At 32.5% G+C, this 13,595-nt stretch overlaps 1 protein-coding gene across 1 annotated transcript in view; it reads right to left on the bottom strand.

Annotated features, from left to right (window-relative positions):
- Window positions 1-63: 63 nt before the first annotated feature.
- Window positions 64-13,595, bottom strand: part of GLMN (glomulin, FKBP associated protein) — a 44,586-nt gene continuing 31,054 nt past the window's right edge. The window contains exons 16-19 of the mRNA XM_043460662.1: window positions 13,174-13,237; window positions 1,515-1,626; window positions 421-503; window positions 64-313 (exon numbers count right to left, since the gene is read on the bottom strand). Of these exons, the coding sequence (XP_043316597.1) occupies window positions 203-313; window positions 421-503; window positions 1,515-1,626; window positions 13,174-13,237 (370 nt within the window). The 3' untranslated portion in view covers window positions 64-202. The remainder of the gene's footprint in view (window positions 314-420; window positions 504-1,514; window positions 1,627-13,173; window positions 13,238-13,595) is intronic.

The raw sequence follows: 13,595 nt of genomic DNA, 5'->3' as shown, positions 1-13,595 counted from the left end.
GCATTATTTACCATATAGATACCTTTTTAAAAGGAAACAATGCTACTGATCCATAATGTGTCATTGCTGAAACAGATAAGAGAAGCTACATTTATTTTCTATCAGTGTGTTTTACAGAAAAACTTCTATAAATGTATTAAATAAACCATAATGAAAAATATAGTGTATAACTAGTTTTTATTTAGGAGATGGAGCTTTCACTTTATCCCATATTTTCCTCAGAGGTAGACTTTGTTTTTGTTTCAATGAGTTCTTCTACTCGAGCCAGAACACTTTCAATCAAATCAAATGTGAAAAGAGCTGAATGTAGGACCTATAATGCCAAGAAAAATTAGTTACTAAGGCTGTGTTTAAAACAAAGCAAAGCAAAAAAGAGAAAAGAGTTCAGTTGGATGTAGCTTAGGAAAATTTCATATCTACCTTAAGCTGCATTTCAGGAGGCATATTTGGGATCTCCTCTCTACCTACATTTAGTGAACAATGATCTTTAGACTTCTGGACTTCTGTAAGAGAAGGAAAAAAACCGTGTCACACTTAACCATTAAAAATTCTCAGGTTTCAATAAATTTATAATTTGTTTACTAACTTAAAAAAAAAAGCCAGTTATTTGTGTAAATTAAGTCTTATGGTTTTAATAGCTAGTTGTGTTGTTGTTGTTTAGTTGCCAAGTCATGTCTGACTCTTGGACTGTAGCCTGCTTGCTAGGTCCTTTGTGGGATTTCCCAGGCAAGAATACTGGAGTGGGTTGCTATTTCCTTCTCCAGGGGATCTTTCTGACCTGGGATTGAACTCATGTCTCCTGCATTGATGCAGGCAGATTCTTTACCACTGAGCCACCAGGGAAGATTTAATAGCTCAGGGTATGCTAAAAACTGGCTGTGAACAAATAAAAATATCAAAATTCTGTAACATGTGAATTAATGTTTCTTCAGGTGAATAGCATTATTTTGGCATGTACAAGATGAATGAAACTTTTGTCAACATAAAATCAGAATTATAACCTGTTACACTAAGACAAAATTTTTATTAATAGTGATGTCTATAGAAATATCACCATAGTTATATGGAAAAGATTACAAGATTATTAGAATAGAACTGCTGACTTTAAAAAGTAATTCTGGACCTAAGATTCTTTTTTTGTAATTTGTACAAATTTAGTAGAGGTTGAGATTTTGTAAAGATATCATGGGGGATGGACCCTGCAATACTAAAAGAAGTACAGTGATATCCAAACAAATATTTGTGATACAATTAGATTCTAATCAGAACTTGAGGTTTTAAACCAGACTATGCTCCAGTTTGGTTTAAATATTTAACCCAATTTCAGTATTAATTGGAATATATATTCACAAAGAATCATTTTAATTATAAATAAAATGACTCAGTTGCATGGTTCCTTGTTGGCTATAAGTTAGACAAGTACAAGATAAAGTTCTTTATTTGGAATAAATAAGTTTGAGTTTAAAAAATCTAATTTTTAGGCTTAACTGGAAATGAAATTTCACATTACCAACCTTGGCTATTCTTAATTTCTGCTTCATAATGTGCTTTTGACATATTGAGTCCTGTATGGAGGGGCTTTAAGAAATTATTCTCAATCTTTTCAAGTTCTGTCCACAAACCGGTCTGTTTGGAAGAATTAATGAAACAATTAAGTTATTTCATTCAAGATTTATTGTCTACTAGTATTAAACAAGAGCTGAGTGTTGGAGAAACAGAAATGAGTAAGACATGATCCTTGCCTTTCAAAGTAGAGTTGACTGTTTATTAATACATTCATTACTACATCTAGTTATTGTATGTAAATACCAATCAAAACAAAAACACACTGGTTTAGCATATTCATTATTGTGCCATTTGGACAGCTTCTGGTTTTGAGATCTGTAACTTACAAGTTTTATCCATGAGAAAATTATCTGAAAATAATCCACATAGTCTGAGACATTTCTCTTTCCTTATAAACCATCTCCACAATGACTCTATGTTGTAAGTCCCTTCAACTCCTTATCTTTCAAATGATATCCTTGTCACAGATCTAGTGCCTTCTCTATTGATGGAAACTTCTAACACAAAGCTGACTTAAGACTTTCTTGGTGATCATTAAAGATGGAGATTTTACCTGCCTGGGACAGTTTAGGATTATTTTGTCATTTGTATTAGAGATTTTTGTTCTAAGAGCACTTCTTCCTATAGTACTAAAAGGGAATCATGAAGTCTTAGTTTTTTTTTTAAAAGAAGAAAAAGAAAATTCATTGGTATTGCTCAGTTTCCAGTTACTTATTACAAAGGAAAGTACCTTAGGCAAAAAATGAAAACTTAGGAATCCAATTATCCTTAACTAGAACTGGATGATATGGAAACCTATTTTGTAATTGAGCTTATTTTGATCCAAGTACTATATAACATTTAACATATATAGCCCTCAAAAATAAAATCTACACGTATCTGTGTTGAATAATTTATAATCTCACTGTCACATATATCCCTTTAATTTAAATCTGTCCTTTCTCATTATTCCTATATTATGAGGAAAAGTGGAGTTCTTGAGGAACTATCAAGAATCCACAATCTCAAAAATATGCATACTTTTCCACCCACCATCTATGAACTTAACCTGGGGAAGAATTAAAGATGTATGTTGTAATGATTTCACTGCAGATACATTTATAAAAATGTTTAAATAGTGAAAAATTGGAAATAATGACAGTTTTTCACATCAGGAGTGGGGTAACTTCCATATCCACACAATGGAACACTACACTGCTGTTAAAATAGTACTCTTCAGTACATATTGGTGAGTGGTAAAAAAGCGATAAAAAGGCTGCAGTATGACTCCTATAATATGATCTTTTAAAAAAAAGTATGTACAGATTTGCTGGTATAAAGCCTAAAACGGCATTCACTATAATATCAAAAATAAGTGGTGAGATTTTATTATTTTCTTTTTGCTTATTTATCCTGATTTTTAAACAATGAACCTGTTTCAATTGTATACTTTAAAAAACATTTTTAAACATCCATTAAAATCATAAGGTTTTTGTCCTTACATGAAAAACGTGGGTTATGCATTAGTACAGCAGAAACTTCAACGAGTGTAGTCACACAGGATATCAAGCATGTTACGCTACCATATGCACCCACTGCTTGCATTTCTCTTACGTTCCTCCCTCTCTCTCCAGCCTTTTCTTTTACCTTCTCTATCCCCACACCCACTTTTTAAAACCTTCTTTCCCTTTTCCTCTAAGCTTAAAAGTAGAACCCATTGCTGCTAACCAATAACACAGATGGCTTTCAAGGATGCAGGTACTAATGACCCTCTACAGATTAAAACACATTCAAACATAAAGAGTACAAAGAAAACACCTTTATACTCACACTAAGCTTTGTCAAATGCAAACATCTTGCCCTATCTACTTAAAAAGACAAATTAGATATGATTGAAGCCCTCTTTATTCAAGAGTAAGCCATTAACTATGCAAAATTTTCTAAAACTTGAGATTTAAGCAGTTAATATATTTATACATCCCAATTTTGCATGTTTAAAAATATATAAATGCTATCAAAGCATCCTACTTTAACTCCCTTTTGTTCAATCCTATGTTTCTGAGGGTTATTTATGTTATAGCACTAATCCTTTCACTTTAACTGATATACAGGCATCCCACTACACGACTTATCCTATTACTAGTTTTCTTAAATATTTCAAGCAATGCTCACTGAAACTGCTGCATATCTTTTCCTGTTCACATGGGATAAGTTTTTCTAGGGTAGCATTTTTCAAAATATTTTTACCATGGCCACAACTCAACACACATTTATATAGTTGAAACAAACGTTTCACAAAATGTTCTATTTATACTATCAAATATAATTCTATCAACATTTAAATATAATACAGGAAAACCCCAAAATAATTCCAAAATAAACATTAAGAACAATGGTGTGCTTGGAGTCACTGACATCTAGTCTGGTATTGAGCCTGGTCCTTTTCTTTCTACGTATTTTTTAAGGTCTGGTGTGTTGAGGTATCATTTACATACAGTGACTCTTCTTAGCTGTACAGTTCTGAGTTTTGACAAAGACATACAGCAGTCTAACCACCTCCACTATACAGACAGTTTCATGACCCCAGAAGTTCCCTTGTGTCCCTCTGTAGTCTGTTTTCTTCCCCTACCCCAAAGAGCTACTAGTATTTGGTCTACATCCTGTTCCTGGCAAAGAGCTCCTAAAACTCTTGAATTTCCTAAGTGAAGAGTGGTCAAAGTGTATTTTGTTATTCATAACAAGCTCTTTCAGCCAGGAATATAACTGTTGGAAAGCCCCTAATAAGAATGGGGGCTGGTTGTCAGAGGAACTGTGTGATTGGAGGCTTTTAACTGTCAACTGCTCTCACCACAAACTCCTGGTAGGTGAGAGGGGCTTGAGATTGAGCTGTCACCAGTGATTTAATCAACCATGCTTATGTAATGAAGCCTCCAAAAAACTCAAAAGAATGGGGTTCAGAGAGCTTCCTGGTTAATGAACAGGTAGAGGTGCTGGGAGAGTAGTTTCAAGGGAGGGCATGAAAACTTAGTGCTCCTTCCCTCACACCTTGCCTTATGCATCTCTTTTATCTGGCTGTTTTAAGTTACATCCTTTTACAATAAACCAGTGATCTAGTAAGTAAAATGTTCTGAGTTCTCTGAACAACTTTAGCAAATTAATTGAACCTGAGGAGGGGGTTGTGAGAACCTGTTTTAGCCAGTCTGTCAGAAGTCAGATCAGTATCTGGACTTGTAATTGGCATCTGAAGAGGGAAGGGAGCTAATGTTGTGGGACTGAGCCCTGAGCCTCTGTAATCTGATGCTATCTCCAGGTAGAATGTCAGAAGGGGACTGAATTGTAAGACATCTACTTGGTGTCAAAAAATTCCTTGATATAGGAAAATCTCTACACATTTGGTAACCAAAACTACAAAAAACGAGGTTAACATTGAGAGTAGAGCAGAAAAACAGGAATGTTGTTGCTCTAAGGTAGAAAGACAAAATTATCAAATGGAGAAGTGAAGGATCTAGAACAGCCAAAAATTTTTTTAAAGAACAAAGTTGGCATACTCACACGTAAGACTTACTATAAAGCTACAGTAATCAAAGTAAAAGAAGAGAGTTCAAGGGGACAGAATAGAATCCAGAAGTATACCTATATTTATATGATCTTTTGATCTTTGACGAAGGTGACAAGACAGTTTGATTATAGCCTTTTCAACAAACACTACTGGAGTCAAAACAAACTACCTTAACCCATACTTCACCATATAAAAGATTTACTTGAAGTCAATCATAAGTATAAACATAAAAATCTAAATAATAAAACTTCTATTAGAAAATCTGTGATCTCAGGTTAAAACAAAGATTTGTTAGAATCCAAAGAAACAAATGATTTGAAAGAATAGAATTGATATGCTGGACTTCCTCAAAATTTAACATTTCTGTTCTTTAAAAAATTCTATTAAGATAATGAAAATATAAGCCACACACTGAAAGAAAATATAAAAACCATACCTAATAAAAGACCTATGTCCAGAATATAGGAAAGTTTCCTTTAAAAAGTGTTGGTCTGAGTTGAAAAAATTTTCTTTCACTCTTAATTAGTAATAGAAGTTATCTGAAATCTTATTATCAAAATGATAAATTTAATGTCTTAATATTCATTCTTTGGTGTAAATGAAGAACTAAGCTTCCCTAATTAATTCTCTGAAGCCAACAGGTTTAACCTAACTACTGAGTCAGGATTTTAAAAAGGAAATGAATCTTTTATCAAATATTTTTCTTGAATGTTTTAAATTTCTCCTTTAGGAAGTAATGACTAAAAGTTTACAACAGAGAAATGAGATGTAACAATGTATCTAATTTTATATTCAGATTGAATTCATTAACAATATTCTATTCAATAATGTCTGAAATATACATCAGTTAGAACAACTTAAGGTTTCCTTCTATAACAGTAATGTCTTCTACAACTGACAGATAAGTTTAATATATGAAAAATATACTCATGTTTTCTTGTGGTTTCAATTTTTATGTCTTAGGCGTGTCAGAAAATTAGATACATATGCCAATTTTGCCAGTCAAAATTATCTTTGAAAATAACTGTCAAATAAGATTGCTTTTCAACTGGAAAACATGTACATTATCCTTGAGTTCTTATGTCCTACTTCAAACTTTCCAAAGGTACAATAAATGAACTCTGATATGATACATTGGTCATGCTTAGATCCAATCACTGAAAAAGTTTCAAGAGTTTGGTTTATCAGTGAACTGCTAAAATTAACAATTTTCACCGCTTTTACAATATAGTTATATCCAGAGGGATTTACTTGAATACTAAAATTTTCCAATTGACTTAAAAACAACTTGCTAGTGCTTCTGACAATATAAGAAGAGAATTGTTCACAGTTCTGCTCTGTCACTTATCATCGCTGTAAACTTTCTACTTTAAGTTTTAGTGACCCATGGTGTGTTTCCAGTTCAGTAAATATAGCTAATCTTTAGATGTATATACAGGTTAAGGTGAAACAATACAATCTCATATTGTTTTGCAAATACCAGATATCAATTTAAGTGCTACACAATTTATGTTTCATCAAGAAGCATCAGAACCTTTGCATCCATGTTTTGCAATATAGATTTTCTAAAACATCATGTTACCATTAAAACATACTTTTAAATAAATCAGTAGACACAATCCAACACTGTATATGCTGGAAAAATAAACAGCGATTTTTCTCATTTGCTAAAGAATATGTAATTATATATGCTGATAATGAGACTAGAACAATGTTAGTAACTTCATCTTTCAAACCATTACAGGGCCTCATTCACAAGTTCAGAATGTTGTTTCTAGATGTCTCTAATTTGGAAGGTTTTTAGCTTTCACTTGCAAAAAAAAGTATATTTTAGACCATCATTTTCATTGGGTATTTACTTTTGATGAAACCATCTTAAATAATCTTAGCTTTAAAGTTATATTCATTTTCTTCCTTTTTAGAATGTGGCTCAGATTAAGGCTAAGTCTACTAATTGTAGGGTTAGTATTTTTCTGAATATTGGCGCTATTTACAGTTTCAGATCAACAGTTGAAAGTGAATGTTTCTATATTTTTCACTTATTTTTCTTATTGTCATAAATTTGGAAAAAAAGTTTTCTCCCTCAGAGTTCATTCTGAAAATACACAGATTAAAATAATTTGTGAACTTTCACAATTTTACTGATAGGAGGTACAGTTTGCTTCCCACTTAACCACATACTATGTTACTATAAAATTAAACTGTACAGTATCATAGCCTTTCTGCTAACTGACCATTAAATACATCATAAGAGATATTGAGAAGCAACATACATCTTATTCCTAGCCAATCTGTCATATCCCTTCCATTTTCAAACCTTGTTCTTTGCAAGTGACCACAAAATTTGCTGCAATATCCATAACTCTTACTAAGAATCTGTGCAAACAACCTCAATTATATTCCATTTCATTTTGTAAAACTTGCCAGTCTAAATTACTAAATTGATTTAAGGACTCAATAAGATGCCTTAAGACAGAAGGTGCTGAGTTAAGCGTATTTATTCAATTTCACTGGATAATGCCAAATTGCCCAAAAATGATTATCCACTTTGTTTCATCACTGTTCTGTATCCTAACCTATGCTATCCACCTTTTTAACATTTGCCACTATGATGGCTGTGAAACAGTATCTCACTGCAGTTTTATGTTATACTTCCATAAACACGACTGATATTGGGAATACTGTCTTGTGGTTATTAGTCATTTGGGTTTCCTCTTCTGTAAGCTGCCTTACAATATCTGTATCCCTTACTTATTTTTCTGATTTGTGGTCTTGATTCTTGCTTTATAGTTATCTGATTTTTTGATACTAACTATTGGGTGGAGGAAGTATTTTGGTTTTTTTTTCTCTCTCTTTTTGTGGCTTTTTCAGTTTGTATGCATTTTCTTTCCTTGAACAGGTTTTAATTTCAATGTTACTAGTTTTATCAATCTATTCTTTTGTGGTTAGTGCTTCTTTACTTAAGAAACCTTTCTCTACCCTTGGGTTACACAGTATTTTAAAAATTTCTAAATTCCTTTTCAATGTTAAGTCTTTATTTGGAATTTTGTATATTATGTGACATAGGCATATAATTCCCCCCTTCCCATATGTATGACAAATTACCCATCATCATCATCTATTGAACAGTCCCATTCTTCCCCCTTTTTTCCCCCTCATATTACACATATTTTTACATGTTTTCCTAAGTATCTCATATTTTTTGTTGTAATTACAATAAAAATATTTTCTGGTGGACTAACATTTTTATCATGATTATATATTGAATATATTAAATGCTTTTTCTCTATAACTACTGGTATAATCAAGTACTTCCTCTACTTTAACCTATGAAATTATGTTACCTTACATTACCAGAATAAATCAACTGAGTTTGATGACTTAGAACAAATTTTTTTTTTGCTAGATCTGGTTTGGTAATATTAATATCTATATATCTGCTTCCCTGAGTAGCTAAGCTGGTAAAGAATCTGCCTGCAATGCAGGAGACTCCAGTTTGATTCCTGAGTCATGAAGATCTGCTGGAGAAGGGATGTACCCACTCCAGTATTCTTGGGCTTCCCCGGTGGCTCAGCTTGTTAAGAATCTGCCTGCAATGTGGGACAGCCTGTAATTTCAGTGACGCACACTATCCTAGACTGTTTGGGTATTAAGGTCATACCTTACTAAACATAACATTCAGACACAACTACACTTTTTCTAGTCTTTTGAATGTTTTGTATGAGACTTGAGTATATGTTTTTTGAAATTATGGTAAAAATTATCTGCCCTGTGATTTCTCTCAGTAGATTGCTGCAGTTTTGTTAGATTATATTTTCTAATAAATTCCATTTTATTGAAGTTGCAAAATTTATTGGAATATTTTCATGTAACTTTCCTTTTGTTCTTCAATCTGTGCTGTATTTATACTTCCTTTTTAATTAACATATTGTGTCTTCACCCATTTTTAATATCAATCTAAACAAGTACATATTAGGAATTTCTAAAAATTGAATTATGTAAACTATCCAGGTGATTATTTATTAGACCCATATGCTGAGAAACAATGATCTAGAATGATGCTGTCCAATGCCAAGGAGGAACTGAATTTTTAATTTAAAAAATTTAAAAATTAATTTAAAACTTTATAGTCATGTGTGGCTAATGTCTACTGGACAGTGTAACTCTAGGAGGTCTAATAGAGACCTCCTAAAATAAAAGACTTCAATAAAAGACTTTAGTTTCTCTTAATGGCAATAATTTAATACACAGTCCATAATCTAAAATTTACAATAAGGTAATAAAATGTGCCAAAATTAGGCTAAAGAAAATTTGTGCACATTCAGTTCTGCATAATTTCACAAATTTTTCATGTGATGAATAACAGTAGTATTTTTTTAGAAACACATAGGAGTGAAGAAGCTGTGGAAACAAGAATATTTTCTCTTTTACATTAAGATGGTGTGCGTGTGTACTGAGTCGCTCAGCTGCGTCTGACTCCTTGCGACCCCATGGACTGTAACCCACTAGCTTCTCTGTCTATGGAATTTTCCAGGCAAGACTACTTGAGTGGGTTCCCATGCTCTCCTCCAGGGGAACTTCCCGACTCAGGGCTTGAATCTGCGTCTCCTGCATTGCAGGGGGATTCTTTAAGATTATTAGATTTATTTTTAAAAAAAAATGAAGAAAATCATCTTTTCCTTCAATGTCTAGAAAAAAGTAACAAGATTTTTACAAATAGTTCTAAGGGTAAAAATTTGAAATGTTTACAAGTGCTTACTTTAAAATTTTATACCCAAGTAACACACTGGTAGAGTAGTTCTGAGACCATTTCAGTTTTAGAGCTTAACTATACATTTCAAATTTCACTGTAGCTTGCTGCACAAAATAGAAAGGCAGTTTTATACCACAGTGAAATTTATTGTGAGGACAGGGACCTTGCAAAGGACATAGTCAATCATGATATTGAAGAAATAAAAGGAAGGAAATGAATAAGACCCAGTTTTTCCCTTCTAATTTGTGTATCATGTCTTATTTATGAAACAATATTGTAGAACTTTATCACTCGTAATATTAAGGAAGGTTATAACCTTAAGTCATTTGGCTCTGCAAATAACACACAAGGTATGTTTTAATATTGGAGAAAGAAATTTAAATGAGAACCTAAAATGTGGATTATATAGAACTATATGTATGTGGACCTGGACCTATGCCAGGTATTTATTGTTCTATCCTAAATGAAAAGTATATATGTGTACATTACATAATTCAATTTTTTAAAGTTCCTGATACACACTTATGGCCTTTACAGTCTTATATTCTTTCTCTTGATCCTGCTTTCTACATATTACAATCACAGATTATTTAGAAAAAAAAAATAGGTAAGCAGGGATAGGTAAGGAAATGAATAGATAGAAGGTGAGGGATAAATTATTATAGGCTGTGTATTAGAATAAATTACTGTAATTAAACAATTAACACTTATATAAAGATACCTACTAAATAATAGGGAACACTAGTCTAAAAATTAAGTTGGTTTTACCAGTAGAGAGAGATGGAGGTTTAAGATCCAAGAAGTTATGTGAAACTGAAGTGTGGGGAAAGTGCTTTTAAATTATTATGCAAAGAGATGAAGAGATGAAATAGTAAGGTGAGGAAGGGAATGATTTATGAAGAAAATCAGATGACAGTAACCCAAACTAGCAGGAAAAGAAATGGATCATTATTCAATTATGAATCACCTTGTTTTATATTTTAATGATCCTGTTCTTAGTTTTCCTGCACACTTTTTTTTATTGCTTTTCAGCTTTTCATCTGACTAGTTACCACTACAGCATATTTAACTTAAAGACAGGTACTGGTAGGAGTCCTTTTGAATAAAACTACTCACAATTCAGCATCATTAGCATATCATTTTGCTTCTCCTTTAATCAAATATTTCTAAAAACTCAGAAGCTATTATTTTTTTGTTAACCACAGCAGATATGCCTCTCATTTATATTCATGACCTGCTTTGACTGCACTTGGGAGAAATGCTTCCATGATGAATAAGCTGCCTCAAAGATGTTAGGTTACCATCTTGGATTGATTTTTTGTTTTGTTTTGTTTGCCAGTTTCCTTGGTATGATAATTCTTTTTTTTTTTGGTATGATAATTCTTATGGTAACTTGTATGGCAATTCTATGGAATAGTTGACTCTTAAGAAAAAATTTTAAAACTTACATAAGAAGGCAGTCTTACAAGCTGGTTATATCCTTTTCTTTACTATATAACATTCGAGCCAAATAAATGTGAGGTATTATCCGTGGATGTCAGAGTAGACACTGCACGATGCTGAAACTGCTCTGCTGTCCCTCTCTCTGCTGCCCCTGCGGTACACTGTGCTCCGTACCAACTAATAATAAGCCTATCACTCCTAATCAAGAGGATGCTTTTTCCCCCTGTCGGACAAATCAGATCATTTCTAGATATGGCCTCTTCCTGACGAGAGTAAAAACTCATACCATACTTTAAGGACACAATCCTGAAGCCTCAAGGCTTCCACTGCTCCTGAATTTACTACCAAAAAAAAAAAAAAAAGAGGAAGTTCTAGTCACTGCATTTGGTCATGGCTATTTCTGCTTCTTGCTAATTATATGTCCTTGTGCAAGTTATAGATCCTTCCTGTGCTAACATTATCTATGAAAAATAAAAACTAAAGAGCACTAATAGCATAGTGAAGAATATATGATAGCACCTGGACAGGATAGAGTTGTCAGGGGCTAGGGATGGGTGTGAAATGATGACATCAGAATTAACTGGGAGGGAAAACGAGAGCTGCTTGTGATGTTAGTAATGTCCTATATTTGATAAGGATTTGGATAACAGATCTAAGCATTTGTTAAAACTCAGTTAATGTACAATTAAAATTTGGGCATTAAAAAAATTTGGGCATTAGATTTTATGTGAACTTTAACTCAAAGAAAAACTATACACAAATATTTAACTCTTTTGAATGAAATATGTGAAGTGTTTATGGGAAAGTATGATGATGTTTGTAGTTTACCCTGAACTGCATCAAAAAAGAGAAGAGACTGAAGGATGCGTCGAGGATAGAGAGATGGATAAATAATAGCAGAGTAAAACGTTAACAGTAGAATCTCTGTAGTGCATAAAACAGTGATCACTGTGAAATTCTTTCAACTTGGCTTTATGTTTGAAAAAATGTTAGGAAAAAAAGCATCCTTGTTTATAGAGTATCCATAGTCAGTGATAGCACATAACCATTTTTGGCTGAAGAGCAATGAATGGGAAGTCAAATCACTGAATCTAATAGATTCAGTCAAAAATCTACTGCTGCTTTTTCCATAAATGTTTGATCCCAAATCATGATTTACTTAAAAAAAAAAAAAAAAAAAGGCTCTGGCATTCTTATATAAAACTCAATTACTTTCATTTATTACTTTCTAAAAAGCTTAATCATGCATGTAATTCAGGTAGTCACAGTTGATAAGATGACACATATACAGAAAGCAACTATTAGAAAAAGTAGAAAGAGAAGATAAAAAGCAAATATAATTTTACTGTATGACAAATCTCTCTCAAATAGTTTTCTACTTATTAAATACCTCTTATGGTGCACTATTTTTAAAAATTTCAACTTCCTACACATTATTCAAAAGGTGTTGTTAACAGATTTAGTGCTGAAAATGCTTCAGTTTGTCAAGTCCGATGAGGGGGATATCAGATTATTTTATATAGCTCAGACATAAATCATGAGCTATATAGGTGAAGGTTAATGAACAAGATAAGCAAACATATGTTGAGTGTTGAAAGGTTAGTTAACTTAGGAGCTGCAACTTACCTACCTAACAGAGCTGAGTGATGCTCACAGCGAGAGCACAGAGGCACAAGAGGAAAGGAAAGGGCAGCTGGATGTGGGGTGGTAAGGACTCCTGGGAATTAACTTCAAGTTTAAAGAATAACTGTTGGCACTTACTGCAACGGGGTAAAATATTACTCACTGGCTTAAGTAGGTATTGATAAGAAAATAACAAACCATTCCTTATGCATTTGAATAATACAGTTACTTTTACAAAAAATTCACTTACTTGATTGTCTTTTTCATTATCTTTGATAACCAAATATCTCAATAAGTTCAACGAAGCCATTATCCTGTTAATAAAAAAAACTATATGATTTGTTACTTACAGTACAATTTTACATAATCAACAATTTCAGTGAATAAAGGTTAAGTTAAAACCTTGGGTATACTTCTGCAATTATGTCTGGGCATCCGAAACTTTTCCTTTAAAATATTTTACCACATATCTTCCTCCCTTAACATAATTTACTACTCTCATTCTCCAAGTTCACAAAATTTAATTGTGAAAATTACTATTCTTTTTCCCCGAGGGAAACTTGTTATCTTTAATGTTTGAGAGTACCATCTTTTGCTTCTTGAATTTTAAGATTCCTTTTATACACAAGTATTTCTCAACATTCATTCTAGTAATACTAAAAGTAAAATTAC

This window comes from Cervus canadensis, chromosome 2 (genome assembly GCF_019320065.1).
Source record: "Cervus canadensis isolate Bull #8, Minnesota chromosome 2, ASM1932006v1, whole genome shotgun sequence".
NCBI lineage: Eukaryota > Metazoa > Chordata > Mammalia > Artiodactyla > Cervidae > Cervus > Cervus canadensis.
Note: the sequence above shows the minus strand (reverse complement) of the source record. Positions and strands in the feature narration are given on the sequence as shown.